At 43.9% G+C, this 27286-nt stretch overlaps 1 protein-coding gene across 1 annotated transcript in view; it reads left to right on the plus strand.

Moving 5' to 3' along the window:
- Window positions 1-1839: 1839 nt before the first annotated feature.
- The window catches only part of CFAP70 (cilia and flagella associated protein 70), a 30127-nt gene continuing 4680 nt past the window's right edge, over window positions 1840-27286 (plus strand). The window contains exons 1-22 of the mRNA XM_019539843.1: window positions 1840-2030; window positions 4000-4138; window positions 6115-6301; window positions 6695-6793; window positions 7027-7106; window positions 8191-8367; window positions 12182-12364; window positions 12732-12826; window positions 13973-14072; window positions 14915-15049; window positions 16459-16617; window positions 17008-17088; window positions 17598-17689; window positions 19685-19745; window positions 20805-20996; window positions 21451-21582; window positions 22319-22444; window positions 22947-23080; window positions 23190-23305; window positions 23479-23598; window positions 25639-25785; window positions 27047-27183. Of these exons, the coding sequence (XP_019395388.1) occupies window positions 4004-4138; window positions 6115-6301; window positions 6695-6793; window positions 7027-7106; window positions 8191-8367; window positions 12182-12364; window positions 12732-12826; window positions 13973-14072; window positions 14915-15049; window positions 16459-16617; window positions 17008-17088; window positions 17598-17689; window positions 19685-19745; window positions 20805-20996; window positions 21451-21582; window positions 22319-22444; window positions 22947-23080; window positions 23190-23305; window positions 23479-23598; window positions 25639-25785; window positions 27047-27183 (2688 nt within the window). The 5' untranslated portion in view covers window positions 1840-2030; window positions 4000-4003. The remainder of the gene's footprint in view (window positions 2031-3999; window positions 4139-6114; window positions 6302-6694; window positions 6794-7026; window positions 7107-8190; window positions 8368-12181; window positions 12365-12731; window positions 12827-13972; window positions 14073-14914; window positions 15050-16458; window positions 16618-17007; window positions 17089-17597; window positions 17690-19684; window positions 19746-20804; window positions 20997-21450; window positions 21583-22318; window positions 22445-22946; window positions 23081-23189; window positions 23306-23478; window positions 23599-25638; window positions 25786-27046; window positions 27184-27286) is intronic.

A 27286-nucleotide genomic window follows, 5' to 3' on the forward strand; every position in this document is an offset into this window, starting at 1 on the left:
AGCTCTGCTATGACTTTCTCTCCCAGAGACCTAAGGAATAGTACTGTGACAACCACAGTTAGCTCAATAAAAAATATCACCTGCACCAATTCTTGCCTCTGTACAAGGAAGGTATTCGCAGCTAAGGATTCCCCCTCCTTTTGATAATGCTCCCTGGATGTTATGCTGGTGCAGAATCTAGTTTCTTACAGCTATGTCCCATGTCCTGCAGATCAAATACAATGATCCCCAGGTAAACCCCCCCCTTTTTACCAGCTATTCTCATTCCCTTCTCCCCACCCTCCTGTCTCTTATGCTTTGACTACAACCGCTTTCATTCCCCCTTCCCTCCCATCTGTCTCTCACCTACTGACCACCTCAATTTACATTTTAACTGACTGGCTTTCTTGCATATGTACTTTCTTGCACACAGGAAATATTTTTTACCAACTATTTAAGTTGGTCTAATAAAAGATATCAGATTCACCCGAAGATCCTTGTCTGCCTACGTCGTTACACCAACATGGCTAAAACGGACACCCTTGCAAATGTACTGGCCTCTGGCTGCTTTACCACTCCATCCAGAAAGAGCACAGACCATCTGCTGATGTTTCCTCACCCTGGCGAAGGGTGCTTGTGCCCAAAAGCTTGCTAAGAAGAATTTTCCAACTATCTGAATTGGTCTAATAAGAGATACTGAATTTACCCAAAGAGCCTTGCCTGCCTATGATCCCCACCAATGAGTCACAGAAGTAAAGGACCTCATCCTGTCTGGCTGTCAGGACCTCTCAGTAGTGTTTTATTCCTGGTGCAAAACACTTTTCTATAGGGCGTGTGTTCCCCAGTGTGGTGCCTACTGCAATGGAGAAGGATGTGTCTTTACAGTGTTGCAAACTCCCATGATCAGGTCACAAGTCTCATAATATTGACTGTAGCTCTAAAGCCCCAGTTCATGGAGCAGTTTGATTATGTGAGCCCTTCTGTGTTTGCTTTTGTTTTTTTTAATGTCTGATCTAGCCTCTGCAGAAAAAAGAACGAGAAAGTGCCTGAGGGAATCAGACTCCAGAAGGGGCAGAAACTGCCCCCAAATGTACTTTTTTTTTTTCAAAATCCCTTGATTTTTAAAGTGAATCATGTGATTTTGGAGCCTGGCTCGCGTTCTGCAGGCTCGGCGGTGCTCTGCTGATTTGACTGCGACCTGTCCTAGGCTGCGGCATCAGTCAGGGGTCGTCCTTAAAAGATATCAAGCGGATCCACCCAGGGCCAGGACCGCGCGGCTCCCGGCTCCCTCTGGGCATCGCAGTCACGAGGATGCAGCACCATGCCCGTTCAAACGAGCCCCCAGGCCACCGCACGTGAGGGCACGGCCCCATCCCCTCCAGCCCCGCGAGGTCAAGGCACGTTCCCACGATGTAGCCATGTGAGGTCACCGTGCGCTCTGCCAACACATCCAAGCGGGCGGGATCCCGTGTGCTGCGACTGTGCGGCCCGGTAAGATGCAGGAGCGGTTGTGGCCCGAGGCCTCCGGGCTACGGGAAGTCTCGCCCCAGGCGGGCTCCAGGCCCGTCTGCGGGGCCTGGCCCACAACCAGGCCGCTGCCCAGACTCTAGCCTCGGTGCCCACAACAAATATGGCGACAGCAGAAGCCGCTCCACGTCACGTGACCCCCAGCGGCCAGCCCCGTGCAGGCTCGCGAGAACAGGGCCGTTGCTGCGGTTACGGCGGACGCGAAGGGCTCGAGTAGGAGTTGCTGCACCTTCCCGGGGGGGCGGTCCGGGCGGTCCCTGCAGCCCCCCGCACCCCTGTCTGAGGCGCCTCTGCGACAGAGCACGGGGTCGAGGGGCGCCTGCGCCCGGGACGTGGGGGCGCCGAGCACACGAGCGCGCTCTCTGCCTCTGACCCTCCCCGCCAGTCTCCGCGTTTCCAGTCACCTGCTTTTCTCTTCCCTTGCGGCACAGGCTGACTCGCCGACTTCGACTGACTCGCAGACTGAGCTGGGAAAGCAGGGCCGCTGACTCAATACAACGTGCCGTCAAATGCAGAAAATAAACGTACAGACAATTTTTAAAACGTATCCTTTATGACAGTTTCCTCGTGTGTTATCTTTATAGTGGGGCTGCCCTTTTAACACAGTCTTTGATTCCCAGGAGACCAGCCTAAAGCAGATAGTTCCTGTCAGACCTCTCTTCAAGTTCATAACTTCTCCAAATCAAAAGTCCCTGGTCACAGATACTGCTTCTTAGTTGCAGAGATCAGATAGTAGAGATCATGTAGTCTGAGTACTGAAAGAGCAAGAACTACCTCTTAGGAGAAAACTTAGATACATTTGTATTCAATTTATATCCCCAAAGGCAACACTATATGACTGTCTTCAGTTTCATACCTAATATAATAAATAAACATGGACTGTAAGCTGTGAGCTCTGGAAAAATACCATAGGTGAATGATATACAGCAAATGCCAGGTTGTTTCTTGCAGTGCCAGTGAACTATCATATGATGAAATGCCTGGGCTCATAGGACATATGTTATAGATAAGGTCAACATGTCAGAAATTTTGGACGATCTTGCCTTTCAGGCTGACATCCCTTAGCTAATTCATAGTTTTGCTGTTGGATTTTGCACAACATAAAGAGCTTTTGATTACCTGGCACTGTTGATTTGCCAACATAATAAAATCTAATCACTGAAGATATGCTTTCATTGCTTACTTTTAGTATTATTTAGCATTTATATCAGGGCACTGCTTAGAAGTCCTAGGCAGGTAAGAGACTTATTGTTCTGGCCAGGGTACAAACATGCCATCAGTGGCAGTGCCCCAAAGGTTTAACAGTTTTAAAAAACCCATGGAACAGGTGTGTGAGTCAGAAAAGGGATGAAGTGGGGAGGAATGGATCACAGAAGTAAAAGCTATGTGTGTATCTGGGAAGCTGCATGCTGATGTCATTAGCTAGTGCAGCGAGAGGTTTGGCATATCTTACAGTCCTACTAGGTTCATATTATTTATTGTTAGATTTGTGTTCATATGGCTTCTGGAAGGACAATGCTAATATATCTAATCTGATGCAAGGCAATCATATTTTCAGAAGCAGCCTAATTCTGTATGCCTTGGTTTTTATGGTAGCTGAAGATATTGGTGGATGTGAGATCAAAGGGATTCAGGGACTAATACAGTCTCCTAGTGTAAGCTATGGTAGCCTTTGAGCTGGCAATCAGAAATGACAAAGTGCAGCTGCATTTGGGATATGTTCTCATACTGAGGTAAAGCAGAGAGGGTTGGAAAAGGGGAATTTCTGGATAGCCTGTTAAGCTTGCTTTCTGGTTATTTTGAGCTCCTATAGTGGAAACCATTCAGAGTGAGGGACCTGTTTTCAGAGGTGCTTAGGACCTGTGGATTTGGAGACAACATGATCCCTGGGGCACAGGCATCAGGCAGATAAGGGGCACAAAGATACACGGCTAAAGTTGGTTCTGTCTCTGAGAGAGAGCACTTAGTAACAGTGCCCTAAACCTAACATGCAGCCATGTTTCAACAGACAGTAAACTCTTGCAATTTTAAAGGCATTGTGTATCTGACCATAACACATACAGCGCCAGATGCCCCACACCTATTTGTATAAGCTTTCTGCTCATTCCCACTGCAATTACTCTTTTCATGAGGCACTTTTCACTTGGAGTTTGCAGTCAAATCAAACTACATTCCAAAATGAGTTTGATTGTGATGCATAAAGCAGATGCTTTATGGGCTGTTTCAATATTCGTGCCTTGTCAGGAAGTGATTCCAGCAGGGCTTGAGCTCTGGCCTCTGGAACTGTAGCAGTATGTCTTCAATGCTCTGTCATGGTCTGTGTACCATTGACATTATATGTATTAACTAGGAAAGGGGGCTATGTTTAGAGAAGGAAGGAGAACTTGCATAAAAACAATAGCATTGTTGAGGGCATGGGTGGCTGTGCTGAGTTTGTGCAAAGCAGAATCCATGTTACTAGATTGTTTCAATGTAATGTTCATGTTCCTGTAGAGACATGGCTGCCCCTGTAGGGCAGTCTGCCAAAAGAGGATCCCTATCTGTTGCTGTTCCTCCTCCTCTTCAATCTACTGAAGCATCGCTGATTCCAGTCAAATCAGTGCAGATCACAGTGTTGGAGGGGCATGACCTGGTAAAGTCTTCTGAAAATGTCTCAGCTTGTCTGTCAGTAACTTTATCTCTGTTAGTAGATGGGTCAGGAATGAACCTGCTTGTTGTGGACCTGGCAAAGGCATGGAGGGAGAACATATAATTGTGAGCCATCTGTTCTGACACCAGAAACACAGGGTGGTTCATAATGTCACAGTGTGGCTGTTGGTTCCCCACTTGTGGTTAGTCCACATACAGAGATTTGCATTCTCAAGCTCTTTCAGTCCCCACATCACTTGCCAGGGTGATGAGCTGCTTGGACATTAATATGTAATGAGTTCTATTGTTCCCCCTCTTACATGATTATCTGTATATATAATGGGCCTACAATGCCTCTTCCTGCAATAGTATGTTTATATGGACTGTGTTCTTCCCTACAAGGTGTTCTAAGCAATGTACAATGCAAATTATGCAAAAAATATAAAAAAATAAGATGGGAAATGTTGGGTTAGAGAAGAAATGCATAAAAAGAGTAGGGTAAATAAACAAAATATAGCAGATAGTCTAGGAAAGGTAAACTGGGGACTTGTATTTAGCTGCTCTGGTCTTCAAAGAAGGAAATAGTAAAATTAAAGTGCAGCAAATGTAAAACTATAGAATTAAATTATTTTTTATACACTGCAGAACATGCCCATAGTATAGAGCATTTTATCACAATATATAGAAGCAAAATGCTTAGCAGGAATCAGATAAAGCAGGGGTTGTAAACCAGGGGTACGCGTACCCCTAGGGGTACTTGGAAAGGTCCTAGAGGGTACATGTGGGCGAGCAGGGATGGAGCACCACCACCTCCCAGGAACAGGGCCAGGGAGGCAAGGGCAGTGGTGCCCCTTTGCAGGTCTCACAGGCACCATCCGGCCAGGTAGATTTTGGGAGGGGAGGGGGGAGCTTGCACATGGTGGCTGCCACCACCATCTACCGCCCTTCGCCGCCGCCCATGACCCTGCACCACCACCGTGCACCGCTTTCCCACGGCTGGTCGCACACACGGCTCCATAGACTGCTGATGGGCAATGTGTGATTGGCCGGGTATGAGGCCCATCAGCAACCCGTGGAGCCACATGTGTGACCAGCCATGGAAAAGTGGCATGTGAGGTGCAGGGCGGTGGGTGGCGACCAGGGCTGTCCCTGGCGGGGGGGGCGCAAAGCACACTTTGGGGGGCCCTGCAGGCAGCGCTGTGCAGGCCCTGCCATGGCCCCACCACCTGCTGCGGGCAGTTGTCCCCCCCCACCCCCCCACCAACACTGCTGCCAGCTTCTGTGGGTGGTCCACCTCCACTTTCCCCCACACTGCTGCCAGCTTCTGCGGGCAGTCACCAGCCCCCGCCTCACTGCCAGCTTCCACAGGTGGTCGCCACCTCACTGCCACCAGTTTTTCCATAGCATTTCTTTTAGTATCTTATCTGATATCGGTCATTGTCAGTGAAAGGCTGCTAGGTTAAGTGAAACCCTGCTCTAGCAGTTAATGTGTTCCTATGTTTAAGAAACATGTTCAAAACTGGACCCTTCTTTAAAGCTACTACTGCAGTAGTTTTCATACTGTGTTCTGCAGAACCCAGGGGTTTCATGATAGCTTGTCAGGGATTCTGCAAAGTAATGGAGTGGGCCAGGTCACCTGGCTCTATGGATGTGGCTAAGAGTTCCACAGCAGCAGGAGTGATATGAATGAGTTTTGTGACTTCAGGAAGTTTGAAAATCACTGCACAACTGTAAAGTAAAAGGAGCCTACAGATTCCAAATACTACATATCTCCAGCAAAGTTGCTGAAATTGCCACTAGATATTATCTCAGCTATACGACTTGTGAATTACCTCTTAACACCTTACAAAAATTGGAACCTTTCTGAAAACAGTTATGTATTAGTATTTAATCTCTTAGGATTTGCATGCAGTTTGAAATATGCCTTTCTTATAAATTAAGTTAAATAATTAACCCTAATGATTGTTTGTGTTTGATTAGAAAGGTGTAAAAGGAGAAACTCCAGTTACTTATGTTCGTGTAGAATATAATGGCACAACCCTGGGCGATTCCTCAAAAACTGATGTTTCTTCCTCTGGAACAGTGATATATAATTTCACCACCAGCTTCGACTACAACCCTGATGGGCCCAACTCTTTGGATGACATTGCACACAAGCCCATATTCTGTACGTAACTGTCTGTTAGCTATGCATTCAGATTCACTGACAGGATAGGAGATCTTGCCCAAGGCCTCTCAGCAAGGCCATTGCCATCTGCTCCTACTAGGAGTCTCTTGTTAGAGAATGGAGTAGGAGTATCATCTGTGAGGAGCTTTAAGCTCCTCCATTTTCATCCTCTTCTTGAAAGAGGATGTGGAGAATGCAGCATGTGAGCACTGGTAACAGACAGCTCTCAACCATTCTGTTCTCTTCTGGCTCTGATGAACAGAATAGGAACATTAGCCAACAGCTAATACAGTTCCTCAGTTTTTAAGCACCCCTAATGACATTGTTTTCAGTGGCTGTTTTAAGATGATTGAGCAACTTCCATAGAGTCTGTTTTTATTTCCTTTTTGCTAGTGACTGTGATTGAAGTCTTACCAAAGGAGAAGAGGCAGAAGGATGAGAAAACTGTGGCTCTTGGCCAGGCTGTTGTTGACCTCCTACCTTTGCTTCAAGGTGCAGTGGAAACTTCACACTATCACCTCACCGTCCTCTTACTTTCCTTGCTTTCTCTGAAGCTGTACCATTAATTTTTTTCATAAATCCTCATTTATTGACAAAAATGAATAGTCATCTTAGAGAACTGAATAATGTGGAGGGCATATACCACAGCTTTTTCTGTTGGTACACAATTTTTCTATAAGAGAAGTTTCAGGCTTTATGCCGTTTCCATCTTTATTTCTTCATAGGCAAGTGTTCATTTGAAACAACTGTTCCACTGCATGCAGCACCTGGTTCTCCAATGGAGAACTTGCGCCCAGATGCCAAGGTATGTGGAACTTGGGTGGTTCATACATTCAGTAATTCAGTCATTCAGCTGCCTATTGCTTTTTAGTTAAACATTGTTTTTCTCAGTAACTGTGACTTTGCCTCTTTGCACGTGATATGTTAAAATCATACATATTAAAATACAGGGACCTCTTCTGTTCCCATTGAAGAATATCACAAATTTTCAACTAATAATTAGATCAGAAGTGAGCCCATAAATACTATTGTTTATCATTTAAAAAGTAGTTGAAAGAACAAATACATTTGCAAAGTGAAGTGCTGAAAAATCAGAAAGTGACAAAGATGAGGTTGCTTGTATAACATTTACTCTCTTCCTTTGTGCAAACTAAATGCTGCATAGCTTACGATTAGGCAGTAAGGGCTATTTTCATGTGACATCCCTGTCTCAGCTTACAGGCTGAGCAATATTCAATGAGCAAAGCAGGGATACACAGAGAATGTAATAAAGTATATGGGGAAATGTGCCTAATTCTGACCAAATTCTATGTGCAGTTACTAGTGTAAATTCATTAAATCAATGGACTTCAAATTTACACTAGTGCATTTGAAAACATATTTTTGCTGTTAGACTGATCAGTTACATGTAATAATAAATAAGGCAAGAGTCTACCTGTTGAACAATAGTGATAATAAACATTGAACACCTGCAAGCCATCCATCCTTTATTGTGAGTATGTGCCTAAATAATCATATAGGTGGATAAAAGGGGTATAGCTAGGACTGCACTTGCAACCTTAGGTTTGGCTTCTCTTGAATTCTTTGTACAATATGTTGCAGCCTTAGTGTTCTTTCATTAGAGCTGGTTTTATTTTCCCATTTCAAGACACTGATGTTTTAAGTAGGAAATTGTTTCAAATTGAATGCAGTGGTCACAAAATGACCTTATGATGCCTTTATTTCTTAACACTGTTATATTCTACTTCATTTAAGTCAGTACCTATTACAACATTATAAATTCTCCACTTAGGTATCTGCCTACTTTCTGTGCATGCAGGTGCATTTGAACTCTTTACCATTTGCTTTTTTTAGCAGGTAATGTCAGTTCCCCTTGTTCTTACCTGCAGTGTGCCCTCGAAGTGGCAGTGTCTGTCCAAGAGTCCCTGCTTTCTGCAGCTCAGCTGTCAGGTGGCAATCTCCTGAGGGTTACACTAGAGGCTGCTTATTCCGTCCCTGATGCATTTATCCCTACAGGACCTCAGCAGAACTATATGGTTTCCTTGCAAGTTCCAACAGCTGGAGAGGTGAGGGCAAGCAGAGACATAAAACACTGCCATGTCAGTGAGTTCTTTGTACATATCCAGCTACGTGTTTTTGCTTTTGTGGTTCACTTTTTCAGGAAGTTAGTCTGCAAGTGTACAAATATACTAGGAGTGAGAGCTAGAGCACTCCAGTGGCAGAGGTATTAACCGATGTCCCCACTCTCTATTCCTGTCACCCCTGGATTTTCCTGCCATGCCATGGTCTTAAGTGACAGAAAGGATAAATGGGGTGAAAGGGAAAAATTGGTGGGGAATGTAGTAGTAGATAGCAACTTGGGCAGCAGCAGCCACAAGATGATTGAGTTCAGGATCCTGAGGAAAGGAAGGAAGGAGAACAGCAGAGTAAGGACCTTGGGCTTCAGAAAAGCAGAGTGACTCACTCAGGGAACTGATGGACAGGATCCCTTAGGAAGCCAGTCTGAGGGGGAGAGGGGTCCAGGAGAGCTGGCTGTATTTTAAAGAAGCCTTACTGAGAGAAACAAACCATCCCGATGTGCAGGAAGACTTTGAAGTATGGCAGAAGACCAGCTTGGCTTAGCAGCAAACTCTTCAGCAAGCTAAAACACAAAAAGCTTATAAGAAATGGTAACTTGGACAAACAACTAGGGAGGAGTATAAGAGTACTGCTTGGGCATGCAGGGATGAATTCAGGAAGGCCAAAGAGCAACTGGAGTTGCAGTTAGCAAGGGACATAAAGGGTAACAAGAAGGGTTTCTACAAGTATGTCAACAACAACAAAAAGGATCAGGGAAAGTGTTGGTCCCTTACTGAATGGGGGAGGCAAACTCATGACAGAGGATGCAGAAAAGGCTGAAGTACTCAGTGCCATTTTCACTTCAGCCTTTACAGGCAAAGTCAGCTCCCAGACTACTGTATCTAGCAACACAGTGTGGGGAGGAGGTAAGCAGCCCACTGTGGCAAAAGAACAGGATAGGGAGCATTTAGAAAACCTGGATATGTGCAAGTCCATGAGGCCAGATGGAATGCATCTGAGGGTGCTGAGGGAATTGGCTGATGTGACTGCAGAGTCACTGACCGTCATCTTTGAAAACTCAGAGTGATCAGGAGAGGTGCTGGATGATTGGAAAAGGGAAAATATAGTGCCCCACTGCCCATATTTAAAAAAAGGAAACAGGAAGATCCAGGGAACTAAAGACCAGTCAGCCACACCTTTGTTCCTGGAAAAATCATGGAGCAGGTCCTCAAGGGGTCCATTTCTAAGCACTTGGAGGAAGAGGAGGTGATTTGGAACAATCAGCATGGATTCACAAAGGGCAAGTCAAGCCTAACCAACATGATTGCCATCTGTGACAAGGTGACTGGCTCTGTGGATGTGGGGAGACTAGTGGATGTGGTATATCTTGACTTTAGCAAGGCTTTTGATACAGTCTCCCACAACATTCTCACAGGCAAGCTGAGGAAGTATGGGTTTGATGAATGGACTGTAAGGTGGTTAGGGAACTAGCTGGATAAGGCTTACAGGGTAGTAGTCAATGGCTCAATGTCTAGTTGGCAGCTGCTATTAAGCGGAGTGACGCAGGGGTTGGTCCTGGGGCCAATTTTGTTCAATATCTTCATCAATGACCTGGAATATAGCTTAGAGAGCACCCTCAGCAAGTCTGATGATGACACCAAGCTGGCAGGGGAAGGAGAAGGGGGAAGAGTAGTAGATACACTGGAGGGTAGGGTTAGGATTCAGAGACCTAGACAAATCGGAGGATTGGACCAGAAGAAGTCTCATGAGTTTCAGTATGGACAAGTACAAACTCCTGCACTTAGGACAGAACAATCCCATGCTCCACTACAGGCTGGGGGCTGACTGCCTGAGTAGCAGCTCTGTAGAAAAGGACTAGGGTGGTACAGTGGACAGTACGCTGAAAATAAGCCAACAGTGTGCTCTTGTTGCCAAGAAGGCTAACAGAATACTGTGCTGCGTTGGTAGAAGTGTTTCCAGTAGATCAAGGGAAGTGATTATTCCCCTCTATTCAGCACTGGTGAGGATACAGCTGGAGTACTGTGTCCAGTTTTGGCCCCCCCACTACAGAAAGGATGTGGACAAATTGGAGAGAGTCCAGCAGACGACAACAAAAATGATGAAGGGGCTGAGGCACATGACTTATGAGGAGACAATGAGGGAACTGGGCTTATTTAATCTAGAGAAGAAAAGACTGAGAGCAGATTTAATAGCAGCCTTTAACTACCTGAAGGGTGGTTCTAAAGAGGACAGAGCTAAACTGTTCTCAGTGGTGGCAGATGACAGAACAAAGAGCAATGGTCTCAAGTTGCAGCAAGTGAGGTTTAGATTAGATATTAGGGAAAACTCTCACTAGGAGGGTAGTAAAACACTTGAATAAGTTACCCAGTGAGATTGTGGACTGCCCATCCTTGGAGAGTTTTAAGACCCAGCTAGACAAAGCCTTGGCTGGGATGATCTAGTTGGGGATGGTCTTGATTTGAGCAGGGAGTTGGACTAGATGACTTCCTGAGGTCCCTTCCAACCCTACTTTTCTATGATTCTATGAATGGGAACATACCTGGTCTTTGTGGTAGCTTGTAGTAAGGGTTAAGGAAAGTCCCACTGGATGTCTTCATGGGGCTCCTCCTCCTCTACACCCTGCCCACACTGCTCCTGAAGAGGTGTCCATAGCTGATATTGGCAGCTTTCCCTCAAGTCTGATCTCTCTGATTCTCCTCTTTTCCTCCAGCATTGCCCCTTTCAGGGACACCCAAACACCCATTCTAAGGCATTGCCCCTTTAAAGGTCACCAGTCCCTAGAATAAACAAAAGTCCCAGAGTCAGTCCAATAAGTGTGATAGCCCTCCTCATCTTTGGGCTCCACTGTTCCCTTTCCAGATCTATGGTTGTTGCCCACCTGGAGTCAGCCCAGCTGTTCATGCCCCTCTAGCCACATTGATTGTCACCTGCCAGTCACCATATCTCTTGCCCTGCGAGGGAGGAGGTTTCTGGTATAGCTCCCCTCCTCCAGAGCTTCTCCAGTGCTTCTCCTCCCAGGCATGGATAACACTGACATCAAACATAAACACAACCCCTTCTGGCTACAACTAACTTCCTACCCAAACCTGCGAATGTATGCAGGGCTAACCTCAGCTGCTTTTCTTGTTGTCCCCAGGCACACCCCCAATCTGCTTCTCAGTCACAGGCCCCTCCACCAAGCACTTCCCTGTTCAGTTTCCATGGCCAGACTGCCTGACCTCCTCTGGGACTGCCTTATATCTCTGTAGCCCTACCCTCTTCTAGTCAGGTGACCCTCTGGTTTGCTTGCAGGTGTTTTTTCCTAATTAATCTCATTATATAGTTGGTATGGCAACCCAGTTACAGCTGTGCCCTGCCCTGAGCCTGCCCCCTGAGGCTCCCTATTACAACATGTAATGAATGCTTATGCCTGTCATATGGATGTGTCCAGCTGTTCCCCAGGTTGCATGAAAATAGTGCTATTTGTCAGTGTCTTTTCAGTTGTTGGTGTATGAATGTTTCTTTGACTCGCCTCAAACCCGTTGCTTCCTGATTTCTGATGCTACATAGCAACTCCCATGTGCATGTGAATTAAAATAGTGCAGCTCTTCTTGTCTGTGTCTATTCATGTAGTTTGATGCTTGTATTTTCTAGATGCTTGGCCTGCAGATGCTGAAGCATATTTTCCAAGCCTTGTTTCCATAATTCTGTTTTTCCTTGTTGAGCCTTGTGTTTTGCTTGTTGCTATGTAGCTCCCAGCAGTGTGTATTTGGTTTTGCTCATACTCTGAATGAAAGTCCTTGTATTTTTCTTTCTCACTAGAAAGAATACCCTTTGTTATTCAAGAATGGGGTCTTGAAGCTTGGTGGTGAAAAGGAGCCATTACCTCGACCAAAAAAATGGCCTATTAGCAACATCTTGGCTCCAGGAGCTCAGAGCATTCCAGACTCCTTCATTGTTGGTGGTTCCTACGAGGATGAGGATGGAGAGCTTAACAAAACTGAGGTGAGGAAGAAATGACCTTGGGCCAGTTGGTAGCAAGACAGCCAGGGTAGTTGAAATATTAATATATAATTTTAAGGATTTAGAATGGGAGGAATGGGAATCATGTTGAAGAGAACATTCCTTACAACACTGTTACAAGCAAGACTGCTGCAGACAAAAATATATTTACCACTGATGGGCCTGGGAACTTCAGTAACCTTTTCTCCAGGGCTGATTGTACACTGAGCTGAACTCTGCAATAACTGGTTCATTGCAGTTGTTTTCCCTTTTGAGGGGAAGAGCACTTCACTGCTGTGATAGGCACTGCCCATCAGTTAGAATACAGGGAGCTGGCTGTGCATGATCTGGGAATCTTATTTTCTCCCAGGACAGGGAGTTTCGGATTCAGGCAGAGAGCATAAAGAAGAGAATAGTTTGGGACGTGGAAAGACGCTGTTACCTAGAACCTGCAGCAGTACTCAAGTAAGAATGCCAAAGACAACTCTTCCATCAAAAAAAAGTTAGGAGACTGGATCAGACCCAGCAATGACCAGTACTGGGTACTTTAGAGCAGGGCTGGGCAAAATGTGGCCTGTGGGCCAAACCCGGCCCACCAGGCCATTGTATCCGGCCTACGGGGCCCCTAAAAAATTTAGTAAATTAATCTTTATCTGCCCTTGGCTGCCTGTCACATGGCCCTCGATGGCTTGCCAAAACTCAGTAAGCAGCCCTCCACCCAGAATAATTGCCCATCCCTGCTTTAGAGCAATGGGGGACAACCTTTTTGGCACATGTGCCACAAATTAAGCCGCACACTTTCCGTGAGTGCCACTCTGATTCCCTTCCTCTGCCTGATCTGCTTCTCTGCTTTCTGCTCCCTGCCCAATCTGCTGCTCTGCTTCCTGATTTCTGCTCTGTGCTTCTTGCCCAATCTGATGCTCAGTTTTCTGCTCCCCGCCCAGTCTGCCTTTGGCAATTAATAATATGCATTACTGCACTATCTCCACCTCTGGCACTGTGAAGTGGGCAAAATGTGTGACATAAGTAACAGGGCTCCAATCCCAACATGCTCATGTTCTGAAGGCATATGGTCGTTTGGTGAGTCCAGTGGAAAGGATGCAGTGCAAATAGAGTGGAGTGCAGGGCTTATAGCAACATGCTCCTTAGGGTGGGGTGGGGGAGGGGGTGGCGCAGTGGACCCTAAGAATATTTTGAAAGAAAGAGAGGGCTGGGACTACATTCACTGTGATGAATTCCAGATATAGTGGGTAACATGAAAAAGGGCAAGAGATGTAGTCTGTTCTACCAAAATCCTCTCTTTGAGCCTGACCAGCTCTTAGTTGAGGATACCACAGCCGATCCTGGGGCTGTGATACCACAGCCCAAGCACTGTGACATGTCAAGAAAAAGCAGTTGTTGGAAAAGATGAGCTCTGAAAAAACCATCTTTTCTTTGATTGTCCCTTCTAAGATAAACCTGAGATAGAATGTTTTACAGGAGATACTGGTAGGTCATTTTAGACAATCACACTACAGCTTTATCTCTTCCAATGGATCTTACTTCTAAATGGGACAGATTAATTTCTGCTTTAGTTTCTCTGTGTTCCAAAAGTCTCCCCCTGTATTGTAGTCTGCAGAAGCACATTGCAGAGAGCCGCTACTGGCCTGTGGAGATCACCAGAGTGCCTGTGGTTACTTCGACCAAAGGAAAATCTAGCAAGGCAGACAAGGTAAAAATATAAGTAAAACTACTCTGGGGATTTGTGTTTGTGCACATACTGTTATTTTTTGTCATTTCAGTTTAGTGGTTCTAAGCTAAGAACAGGTTCTAAGTGGCAGAGGTGAGTTAGGGAGGTCTAGAGGCTTTCATAATGAAGTAATTGGTTCCATAGAGCTGTTGAATAAATGTAACATTTCAGGTTGCTGTCCCCAGATTTAGTGTTCAAGATTTTTAGTAACATGGCCTTTGAAGAGGGGTCATTTGAGAACTTCGAAGTGACCAGCTGATCTTTTCTTTGGCCAAGGACTCATTTGAGCACCTGTCATACATTCTAGGATCCTTCTCTAAGATTGGCCATAAAATTTTACAGTGATGATTAACTATGTGCTTCCTTGCCTGTTGCAGCCAGAAGTCCCTCACAAGTCTGCCAAAACTTTCTGTTTTCCAGCCAGATGGAAAGTATTTTCCATTTCCCTCTTCTTTGAAAGGGGGGACCAGGATTCAGCCTAGTAGAAGCCTAATAGATTCTGCAAGTAGATTCAGCCTAGTAGAAACAGAGCATTTGTCATCAGTATTGAAAATTCTGTCTGAGCCTTCAGAGATTGGGATAAAATTGGAATCCCAAGGACATAGAACTACAGCATATTCTTGTAAGCTGTCATACACTTCAGTGACCCAATGCTGTCACCTATTTAAAAGCACACTTTTGTTTTGTGACCTTTGATTTAGTGGAGGTGGGTTTTATTAATGTAGGAATCTGCAGTGATGGCCTAAAAACTTTGTTTCCACAGAGAAAGGAACAGCCCTGAGAAGAGTCTCTCAGGTTAAACCAGTCTTGTTCTGTATTTCCAGGGAGATGATGATGGACAGATTTCCTTCCACGGCGTGGCTTATGTCAACGTGGTGCCTTTGTTGTACCCTGGCGTGAAGCGAATACGAGGAGCTTTCCGTGTTGTTGCTTATCAAGTGTGTGAGGTGTTTGAGAAGGTAAGGTGGGCAGTGCACCATGCTACAGATGACATACCCTTCTGTGTTCATACATTATGTGTCTGGACATAGTTGGTACTATAAGAATGGTACTTCAGCCTTGTCTTTGTTTTAAGACAAGCTCTGACACTTCACTGGATTTCCAAGTGATTAAGTCATAAAACAAGCTACTCAGAACAGTTTTCTAAATTAACAGACTTATTTCCTAGTATGAGACAAATGTTCTGAGTAGTGAGGTTTGGGGATAGACCCTTTAGACTTGTCTGGCTTTCTCTGTCTTGAAGCAAGATGTAAAAACCTTTCCCTTACTCATGCTAGGCATCTACATGTACCCCACCAGTTGCTAATCTAGATGAGTGAGAGACATTATCTCTAGGAAAAACAGTGATTTCTGGATCAATGTAGTTACTACTGGGAAATGATAAAAATGTTAATTAATTAAAAGGGCCTCATTAGGATTATAATGTATATAGTTTTTTTTCAGATTTTAGCTTCTTTTTCTTTTTAACCCTCTTCATTATGTCATTATAGGCAAATGTTAACATTCATGTTTCCTGAAATTATAAGATGTGGAGATTTTGTTTCCAAGTCTGTCTCAAAACAGGACAGATGTTCAGAAGAGAAAACAGTCTCTTCAGTCTCCTTACTTGCTGACTGCATTTCAGTAATTTCCCAAGTGGGGTCTAGTAGGTAGGAGCTGGATGAATACACAGTTCTTTCATCTATCAGGCACATTATAACTTTATCCTTCTGGTAGGGTTAAGGTGATGTTGTTGTCATGATGGTCCAGGAGATATGTGAGAGGCAAGAATTCTTGTGGGTGATTATTATTTTATTGGACCACCTGTATGGTTGGTAAAGGCGTAGGCAAGTTTTTGGTTATCACAGTACCCTTCCTCAGGCTTCGCCAAAAATTCTTGCCTTTATTCTTCTGGTTTGTTGAAAAACAGGCTAGGCAGGCAGCTGTCTTTTCACCCCTGTTCCCCAGTATCTCTGCCTTGCTTGGGTAGTGTCCTCTTTCCCAGACAGTACATCCTACCAGCAGTTGCAGTTCTAAAATGCTCTGTAACTTGTTTGTCTAAGGAATGTGTCAAGCTCAAGCCAGTCTTGAGATTTGTCACCATCTCCCTTTAAGACACCTCAGCTGTAACTTTTATGTAAGTGATAATGTCAAGGCAACACAATGTTTCTGTACAGAGGCAAAGTATTATTTAAAGCAACAAGCTTTTTAAAATGTTTAATGGAGACTTAATGATTCATCAGTGCACTCTGTGAGTGAGAAGATTAAGGCAAGAAGGATGGTGCACATTGCAGAGAGCCACTCTGCAATGGTAAAGTCCAGTTTACCTTAAATTACTTTTCATAAAATGCTTCAGATTCTTGACTTCTTCTATTTCCCTCTCTTTCAGACTAAATGTCTACTCAGTGTCTTCCGTGATCTTGGACATCAGATCAATTTAACCAAATTAGGGGCCACGTCTGCAGGAATCAACTCTCCTCATTCCAGAGCTGTGGCCAGTAGGAACCAGAAGGAAGATAAAGTGAGAGAGAAGGATGGCCAGAGAAAGGTAGGAGCTAAAGAGAAACTAAGACATAGTACTGAAGTTCCTGGACCTTGCCCTGTTTGTATAAGACAAAGTAGCATGGAGAAGCCCCAAACTTGAAATACTGGATGCTTTAGGACAGGAGAAAGGCAGGGAGCTCAGCCCATTCTACACCTTTCTGAATGACTGAAAAGCATTCATTGCCCTACAATTTCCTGCTTTGTGATGCATGAACCAAATATAGCATTGAAAATGGTTTGCCTCTCTAAAATTAATAGAACTGTAGAACCATAGTCAATAAACCTCTGCTAGTGTACATGCATTGCCCTTTTGGTGTGGCAGGGCATGTACTAAACATGAGAAGTGTGAGGACCTTTGAATCCTAAATAATCAACACTTTCTTTCTCTTAATAGATGTCCAATGCATTAAAATCCCAGGTATCTGAGACTGCATTAGAAATGGAAGGATCTGGTTGTCAGAACTTAGAAGGACAGGTAATTATGTGCCCAAGCCACATGGAAAGAATAATAGACCATTGTGGTATAAGTTGCAATGATCCAGATTCTAACACTGTTCTTGTGATTGACTTCTACTGGGAGAAAAGATTGGAGACTTTCCCTTTTTTCTTGTGAACATAACAGGGAGATCTTTCTACTGATGCCTGTATGCAAATTAACAGTTGAGCAGGACATTGCTAAAAATAACTTAGAAGGGTACTTTAGTAGATTTTGTTTGTAAGTTTCCTTCTCAAAAAAACATTGAAGTGGCTGCACACATGGATCCTGCAAGGAGATTGACTGATTATCCAAACCTAGACAATTTTCTTAAAGCTGTTTCTTTAACTGGATTTTACCAGGATTTAAAATGTTGAGGGCATGTTAGAAAATATAATGTCGTCATAAGGGTCCATGGTAAAACTCTGCAGTTGTACATTAAGACTTCAGTCATGTTAGTCATTACACTAAAAAAAGTGGCACTGACAGAGTAACATTTGTCTTCACAGCAATATACAGAAGCGGGGACATTCTTGGTGATGGAAATAGAGTTGGACAAAGCCTTGGTACCAAAGCGATTACCAGAGGAGCTTGCTGCCCGGTGCGTGAAGGCAAGGCTGTAATGTTAGGGTCATTATTTAGACAGGAAGCCCCTCAGGCCGGAGGCTCTTTAAAAAACAGTTCTGAAAATTGGCTCTGTCAGTACTGGTGCTGCCTAAATAAAAGTCTTATGGCTGATGCAAAGCCTACTAAAGTCAGCTGAAAGACTTCTGCCAGCTTTGGTGGACTTTGAATCAAACCACTTAAAACCTGGCAGCTAGCAAGTTAGGAAGATAGTCCATTTCACTGAGCCTTGTCTTTGTCTTTGTAGACATGGAGAACAGCACAGCATTGCTGTTCAATCCTGGAAGAGCATTTCCATTTGATGCTCACCAAGCCATGTCCTTATTTGCGCTATCCCATATTTTAGTTGGTGGTTGGCCTCCAGATCACTGTGTTTGCATGTTGTTCCTTGGTGTTCTATCATCTCTGTGCTCTGCTGTGTCCCTAGCATCATAGTCTTTCATTATGTTAGAGTCAATCTTGAACCTTGATTTTCTATCCCACTCTCCTGACTCTGTCTTTTGTCTTATACATCCCTCCATTTTACACCTGGCTTCTTTCAAAGAACACTTATCTCTGCAGCCTCCATCCTTCTAATGTCTGTTTCATTTAGCACTGCTTCTCCTAGTCTGTAGAGTAATACTTCCATTGTACTGTATCCCCAAATCAAGTGAACTTGTCATGGTTCTTTTTAATGTAGAATTCATGATATAGGAAGGAGAGAATAAAGTAAACCAATGAAGTACAAGAGATGCAGAAACAGTATCTCACAAATACTCACAGTAATGCATAACTGAATCATTAGACATTTAAAGGACCTGCTCTACTTAAACAGGCCTTTGGCTCACATAGCTTTGTATCCCATAGCAATAATCTATCAGAGGAAGCCCTTTTATGACAATTGTCCCTCTGATATCATTTGTATTATTTCCCCTCCAGTATAACTTCCCTTAATTCAGTGCAATTAATCTGGATTTTACAGTGCTGTAACTGAAGTCAGACTTAAGCTCAGCATGCCCAACTAACTATACAAAACTGAATGAATTTGGGGCTGGACAGCTTCTTTCGTGGCTCCAGTTAAGTGTCAGTTTGCACCCTGAAGTAAACTGGTAGCAATGCAAATGTCATCCCTATATATGTCAATACCAGATCTTCTGAATCATGCCTTGTCTCAGCAATGTGCTCTAGCAGTGAATGCCATGGCTGTATTTCTAGGGCTGGGTTCAGGATTCAGTATTAGCCTTAATATACTTTTTCAGCTTTATTCATTTAATCATGTATCCTTAATGTTCTTTTTGCATTTTTCTCCTCATAATAAAATAAGGACATGCATTATTAATTCCTGTAACTAGTCCTAGGTTCCCTAAGCTTTGTATTTAGAAACAACCACAGCCCATGATTTCTGTATGGCAGGAAGGGGTAGGTTAGTGAGTTGACACATGCATTTTGAACATTTGTACAAACTTCAAGCATTTTCAAGGAATATTCCACGCATCTGTCTAGGAGGGCATCAGAGAGCCAGATCAGTAATACAATGCAGGAATACAAAGGGCCAGAGCAGTGGATTTGCAACAGAGGAACTAGACCCCAGACTCTAGATAAAGCAGGACAGTTAGGGCACTTTATTCCCAGACTTGGGAACTTTATTGTCATTTACAATAATACCACTTCACACATTTGGGCATTAATAAAAACAAGGACTTAGACCTCTAGTGGGGAATGTAGTCAGTGTTAATTACTGAAGAATTGATAGTGATACTGATACCAAATATTGTCATATTGATACTCAATATAGTGATACTGATATGGAACGTAGCAATTTTGGTCAGCACAGAATCACTTGTCAATCTGTATAAGTTCTCTCATGACTAGTACCCAAATTTACAATGTCAGATCCATAACCCTGAAACTACAGACTGACTATTTAAGTCCACGACAGATTTGGGTTACTTACTACCTGTTAAATAGGTTCCTTTCATTCTCTTGCATACAGAGTGAAGGAGATGATTCCTCCACGCCCTCAGTTTCCTTGCCGGACTGCAGGAGCTAAGAAGGTAAATAGAAAAAACTGTAATTTTTGCTTCCTTTCTCTTATCTGCCTCTACTCCAAAGCTGCTTTGTAACCCCCAAATATAAGATTTGTAAGAGAGATATTCCTTTCTGAACCACAGAGAGAATTATTCACAGATAGATTGTATTTACAGAACCTGTATCTCACATTTGAAGAGACCATTCCTTATGTTAGGTTAGCTAGACACAATAGACATTTAAAGAAGGCAAGCGAGAAGAAAGGTGGAGAGGCAAAGCAACAATAGTTGGTGGTCTTTTAAGTGTCAGAAGGTGTCAGATTGACAGTCATGGATACAAAAGCCCTCTGTATGTCCCCAGACTGTCACAAAATGGAAAGTACTGTTCTAGTTCCACCTCCCAGACCAGCCAAGGACCCTTAGCTCACAGTTGAAAATGTAAGATCAAGTGGTGTCTTTCTGATCCTCTCAATCCTTGGCTTCCCTGAGATTGCCAACAAAAGGCATAGATTTTGTGTGGTTCTTGTGGGCATGATGTGGCTGCTTGTTCACTAGAGATTGGATGGAACCAGTGATGGAGAGGCGAAAGATGGCAGTATAACTGACACCAAATGCTGCTCCTAAATTGATTTGTGCTATACTGCCTAGAGTACACAGAGTGATATGTTTTGACCATGGCAGTATGGTCAATGGAAACTTCTGCCATTTATTTTAAAGAGATTGCAGTCCCTGCCACAGAGGGTGGCAGACAAGTAAAAGGACTCCTAGTAGAATACATATATTTAACTGAAAGCCAGCTAGGTTACCTTTGAAGGGGTGATGATGTTTGAAATACTGAGTTTGGCTGAAAAAGGCACAGGAGTGTTAATTACAAAGAAAAAAATCCCTATTTGCACTCAGGTGTCTTAGCTTTCCTCAAGGTTGATAGGAAAAAATATAACAGGTTAACTTATTTGAGTTAAATGGATTTTAAATCGAGTATGTTCTGCAATATCAGTTGATTTCAAACTTCGTGTTAGAAGTTACTTATAATATTGAATCCCAATACTGAACTCCTATTTCAGCTCAGGATTGTTTGCTTCCTAGGCTGTGAAAGACTACCACAGTCAGATTACCAGTATTGCTGGAGCCATCCTGGATGAGTACCATGAACTGTTTGGGAAGCAGGTGACTGATGGTGCCATGATTGATCACCAGACCCTAGAGGAACAGAAGTGTCAACTCAACTACGAGCTCAATCGCTCAGGAAAATACTTTGCTTTTAAGGAACAGCTCAAGGCAAAAACTTTCTTTAAATCTCTTGATTCCCTTCCTGACTTATCCTTCACCAAACAGCTTCTGTACTTTGACAGTAACTTAGAATAACCAATGCCATCTTAAAACTGTAGAATATCTACTAACTAGTCAGTGTATTTTCTAGCTGGTACATGGATTCTCAGCCTGGTGATCTAACAAGGAAGGCAGTTGGCCAAGCTTGGGTTACATGTCAGGAGACATCTACTACTCCATCAATGGACTTCACCAAGAAGGGCCATAGACTATCAGAGAAGAGTGAAATTCACCTGTGTTCATTCTCCTCTTCTTAACCAAAGCCATTCATGATATTTCTTCCTGAAAAATGCTTGCTGATTCAGACAAAAGGAAATTTGCCTTCCTTGCTTTTGCTATTGCCAGCGTAGTAAGGTGAAAGAGGTGGGTTTGTTCTCAAGTAGTTCATTTTTGTTCTGTGCAGCATTCAGTGGTGAAGATTGTGAGAGAGAAGTACTTGAAGACAACAGCTTTCAACAACCTAGAGCAACTCCAAGCCTTCCAGAGTGAGCTGTACGTGTACCTCGTGGATCAGATGCACATTGCTCTGAACCAGGTAGGCAGACACCCAGCCATGAAGTAACATGGTTGTAATGATGCAACTTGGAATATATTTGCTTCCTGAGGAAACTAAGACTTCCACTGCTTTTATGAGTGTCAGTGGGGCTTTTGGTTTTGTCTCCAGTGGGAGTGGGATCAGGCGCTTAGTGTCCAAACACAACTATGATAACTTGCAGAACCCAAAGACATTTTCACATCTATTTTCTAAATATACACTGTTAAATATGACAAAGTTCTGTTTGTGATGGAATGTGCGTGGGAAGTGTACAAGGTGTAACTGATAAAAAGAGCTACTGGTGAGCATACATGTGATGAGCACTGAGTAGACTCCTGTGTGTAGCACAGGTCTTCCAGCATGTATGAAAGATCAATAATGAGTGTTGCCACATAATTTACCAGAGGAAAGAACTTAAAATATTTTGTCCCATGTCAAGTAGCCTTGGATTTTAAGATCGAAAATATCTGGTACCAACAGCTCACCAGTATTAAATAGTGAGGAAACCTTCACTTGTGTGATAAAGGAAGCCTGAGGCCCAGTATGGTTGGCAGTGAGATACAGTTTACAGAGCCCCATTTATTATCAGCAATTGGAATGATTTATAACCTGCATATCCCAGCCTAAAATTTAGTGTACTTTTATATTACACTGAATTTACAAATTCATCCTCACTAAATTTCTTCATGTTGATATTTTCTCTTTTTGTCTCCCTGGTCCTCCTGTTTCTTAACAGTTATTGTCACAGGATACTGCTGCTCCTACCCTACCCACTTTTGCAAGCTGTGAGCAGCTCCGTCTCTTTGCTCATGAAGCTGAAGTCACTGGGGACTATGAGCTGGCCTCTCTCTACTACCAGCAGGTGAGGGAGTTTCTTCCTTCCCTTTCCTCATCTCTCCTCATTTCAGTGATGACAGTGGGGCTGGTGTCACTGACAGGTAAGTTTTCTTGAGGCTGGTGATGTCACTGAGGGCTTTCATTTTGATGGTGAAAGGGAAAAGTAGTAACTGATCAATTAGCCCAAAGGGAGAATTGGTAAGAAATCAAAAGATTGTATCTTTAAACAGTGAAAGAGAGACCTAGAAGGAGATCAGCAAGAAGGCTGGCTAAAGCTGGCTGACATCATAACACCAAGTGAAGGAAGCAGAGCTTGAGAGTAATCGCACTGAAGGGTGATACCAGTAATGATCACTGCTTAAGAGGAATTCTAGCACTTAAATAAAAGCTGATGGTTGCCAGCCAAATGCTTGGGTCAGAGTAGGAAAAGGGAGATTATCATACAATTGGAATGCCTTATTCTAACCTTCCTGTACCTCAATATGACTACAGGACTTCTAACTACAGCAATTGTTTCTTATACCTAGAGAGTAGCTCGTGACCGTCAGAATATCCAGTACTGGCTAGATTATGGGGCTTTCTGCCTCCTGATAGAAGAAGACATCAAGGCTCAGGAGTGTTTTCGTGAGGCTCTTTCTCTAAACCCAAGTCATCTGTACAGGTACAGATTGTTCTAAGTAGGTGGGATGGAAAAGAGAGGCATGTGTTCCATGCCATTGATTTAATCAGTTATAGGGCTTTGTGGTTAACCTCTTTGTCTCCACCTCTAGCTTGCTTCTGTGTGGTATTGCAGCTGTCATTATGGAGCACTATGAAGAAGCAGAGATTTTTTTTGAGGATTCCAGCTGTTTGGAGCCATCTAGCATCCTGGCTTGGACTCTTTTAGGTATAATAATATATTGACTGGGGATGTGCATTTAATATATACTGTAAAATTTGTTGACAGCCCTTATGTTAATTCTTAACCCCCTACTAGCTCTGAGGCAGAATGAGCAGGTATATGGAAGCCTGCAGTACGGGGGGGGTGACTTCCGCTTGAGCATTTGTGTGTTTCCCCAGGGTTGTTCTATGACATCCAGGATAATGATATTCGTGTGGAAATGGCTTTCCATGAGGCTAACAAGCTACTGCAGGCAAGGCTGACGAAGGAGAAAACTATCATTGAAGCTGCTGAAGGAGGTGGAAAATGCTACAGTCTCTCTCTGTTTTGGGTATAAAACCTGTTGCCTCTGGCCAGGATGAGACCGTGCTGAGGAAGTAAGCAGTGACACCAGCAGCCAGCTCTGATGGATGTGGAGAAATGGCGTATGGTGGCAAACCTGAGAGGAGAAGTAGAAAGTATATGAGGGAATATGAAATAGGAGGGAATATGAAATAGGATTTTGGGTAGACAGAATGCCAACTGTGGAAAATAGGGATAGATCTTCCATTAAAATGAAGGCGATAGGGTCAGAGGTGCGGCTGTGCTATTTCAGAGATTAGAAAGGGGATTGTAGTTCTGACTTTTGTCTTAAGAAACGGCTCCCCTTTGCCCTCCTTTCCACCCCTGAGCCATCAACAGTGGGTATTTCAATACTTGGCATTTCTGCTTTCAGTCAGGAACCTCAAAGCAATTTGAAGAACTGCATTTTTCACTTTAGAGATCAGAGGGTTTTAGTCTGCTCTGGGGTCTGTACAAGAAGTCTACAGAAGCAGAACCAAGCAGGATCCCAGCCTGTTCATCTTACTATTAGTACTCCCTCTTTAAAAATAAATAAATAACAGCCCATTAAGAAAATCCATTGAAAACAGCTTCCTGCTGAGTTCACCCCTAGAAGTGATGTTTCACTGCCAAGCCCTTTCTCCTGCATGTAGTCCTTCCTCTTGCTGATCAACACCTTGGTATGTTCTGCTGTTCCTCCAAGCTGGAGGAACTCTACATCATTGCCCACATAACTCCTTTACTGTCCTCCTTAAAACATTCCCTTGCCGTGGTGCCTGTAAAAATCCTGGCAGAGGTTAGGTATGTGGTGTGCTGAACTGACTGCTTTTCATGTTAATCAATATTGTCTCATCTTTCCTTGTACTCTACCATGTCTCTGTGTAGATTCTATAACATTGTGTCTTATAGTTAGAATGTAAGATGTCTGCTGCAGGGTCCAGGTTTTAGCTCCATGCTTGTCTAGCATCTAGCTCAGTGATTCTCAACCAGGGTGTCACGAGACCCTGCTGAAGGTGTCACAGCAGCTGCCCCCTGTGCCAGGAGGAAAGCAATCACTCCTTTTCCTGCCCAGGGCTGGGAATTCCAGCATTCTGCTGCCAAGTGGTGTTCATGGATGCTCCCCACCTCCAATCAGTCCCTAAACTGGCGGTCTCAGTGCTCCTACTACTATGCGGTATTGTGCGCACACATGTGTAGATGCGGAGCCATACTTTTCAGCCCAGCTCATCCCTCCTGCTGCTCCCGTGCTCGGGGGTTGGCAGGAAGGGCCATGGGTGCACATGGCTCCAGTCCCTGCAGTGCAAGTTGCTAGAGGAGCGGGCAACTCCTTCAGATACAGAGGAGGGGCAGAGAGGAGGCAGGCTCTGGAAAAAGAAGAGCATGGCGGGATGACCTCCTGCCCCTGTTGCCCGTACCTACACCAGGTAGATTATAGCTCACTATTCCTTGATGGAATGCCACTAAATTCCAAAAAACGATGGCAGGTTGCTGTGCGGCTAAGAAGTTTGAGAACCATTGATCTGTGGTTCAGTGAATTCCAGGTCCATGGTGGGCTCCTAAGCTGTGCTGCAATACAAATAATAATAGTTTTGCAGTGTGAACCAAACTCAGTGTTGCAGTTGGACAAAAATAAGATCATCTTGGTGTGGCTGTTCCCTGACCTATGTTACAAATACTTGGGCAGGGCAGGGGATAAACAGGCCAATTTTATTTTTATTTTTAGCATCAATCCAGGAAAGCAGGCAGGTGGCCTAATATAATATCCCATTTATTTTATGGCCCTTGGCATACCCAGGAATTCAAAGAACAGAACTTGTCTTGTTTATTATAATTTTGCAAGATACCTGTCACCAAAAATCCATCCCCAAAGCCTTGCACCCAGGGTAGCATTTCATAGCAGTCCTGTGCATTACTTTTCTCTGATTTTTCTGTCTTCTTTCCACTACATTTCCTGCTAATAACTGGGTTTTTTTAGAACTTTTTTTTCATTTATACTCAATAATCCTTCTGGGTTATAGATGAGACTTCAAGTATCTCCCCCAAACTCAAGTCTGATTCTGTGGAACCTGTTGTAACCATCCAGCTGCCAGAAGAGGAGGCTCCAGCAAAAGGAACCAAAAAGATTTCTCCCAGTGTCAGTAAGAACAAGGAGCCACCTCAGAAAGGTTAGAAAATGGGGTCTTTGTCTTGGAGAGGGGTACTCAGTGCTTAAACAAAGGTCAGGGGACTTCACAGGTTCCATTGGGAAGAATGAGGTGAAGATAAATGCTCGTAATATAGGACAAAGGCAAGAAAGGTGATTATTTAGTATTCAGCTTGCCAGGATAGTGAACATTGCTGAACATTATTTCCAAACTCTAGGTTAGCAAACTAGATTGCTGTGTCAATTTTCCATCTTGCTGTTTCTGTCACAGCATATGCCCAGTAGGGACTAGCTAAAAGGGGAACATAATTCTGGGCAGTGTGGTCTTGGGAAGGACAGAATAATTACTTTTTAGCGGGGTTTGATTGAATTAGGGGCCAAGAAAGACTCTCTTTCTCCTCATGAATATTTCATTGGCTTCTGTGGATGATTTTCATTTTCCTGTGAAGCAGTAGACATTGGCCATGGGTGGAGGTGTCTGTTTTGACTGGAGCATCACCGCTGGGCAGCCAACAGGAAGATCTGTGGGGCCAAGAGGAGAACCAGCCAAAAGGAGGCAGCTCAGTGAGATGGGATAGTACTCTGAGTTCTAACTTGGACTGCTTCTCCCAGTAGAGCAGAAACTATTGCAGTGTGGTTACCCATTTTATTCAATGAATGTAGTGGACCAGCTTCAGTAGGAGGTATAAAGGTGCTTAGGGTAAGGTCTGGTGCTTAGAGCACTTTGCTAGAAAGGAGAAGTTGGGCTCAAATCCCCTCTTAGTGAGTGGGGCTCTAGAACTAAAGTATCTATCCAGTGAGGCATTAGGGCAAAAGGCAGGGAAGTCATCATCTTCCTCCTGAATCCAACACTTGTGATCATGGAATTCTATGACTAAAGTTCTGGCATTTCCTGGCATTTCTATACATATGCCTGAGTGGCTGTGGGGCCATGGTGCAGCTACTGAATACACTCAGTAGGGATGTGTGGAGCAAGCATAAGTACACTGAATCCCAATCACCAGTGTGTGAATGCCCCAAACTGCACTTACATGTCTATGTATCTGCCCTGTAGGTACATGACAGGGAAATAGCATCCAGCCCAAAGGATAGTGGTATCATTCTCTTTCAGATTATTGAGAGGAACTAATTTGCTTATGAAAGAAAAAAATGGTTAGTTGAGGTTGGCTCGAGGCACTGCTGCCTACATAGTAAGGAATAGCCTGTGTTGATTTGGGGCTACAACTACTGTTAGCCTCTTTTTCTTCAGCCCCTTTGAGCCTTTCTCCTTACCCTTGTTTCAGAAATGAAGAAACTGAGCACAGGTGTTCTGGAGTCATCCTTTGTTACTACTACAGTCCCAGTTTCTAGACTTTCCCACCCTTCCACCACAATATTCATGGAGACCATCCGCTTCTTGATGGAGGTCAATGCTCTACAGGTTGGTGCAGCATGAAATAGGGGAGAAAGACAGACTTAGGTTTTTAAACATTCTACAACATGTGACAGTTACTTCCTTTAGAATTAGAGAGTGAGATCTCTGC

Source organism: Crocodylus porosus, unplaced genomic scaffold (genome assembly GCF_001723895.1).
Source record: "Crocodylus porosus isolate Cpor-Errol unplaced genomic scaffold, CroPor_comp1, whole genome shotgun sequence".
Classification (NCBI taxonomy): domain Eukaryota; kingdom Metazoa; phylum Chordata; order Crocodylia; family Crocodylidae; genus Crocodylus; species Crocodylus porosus.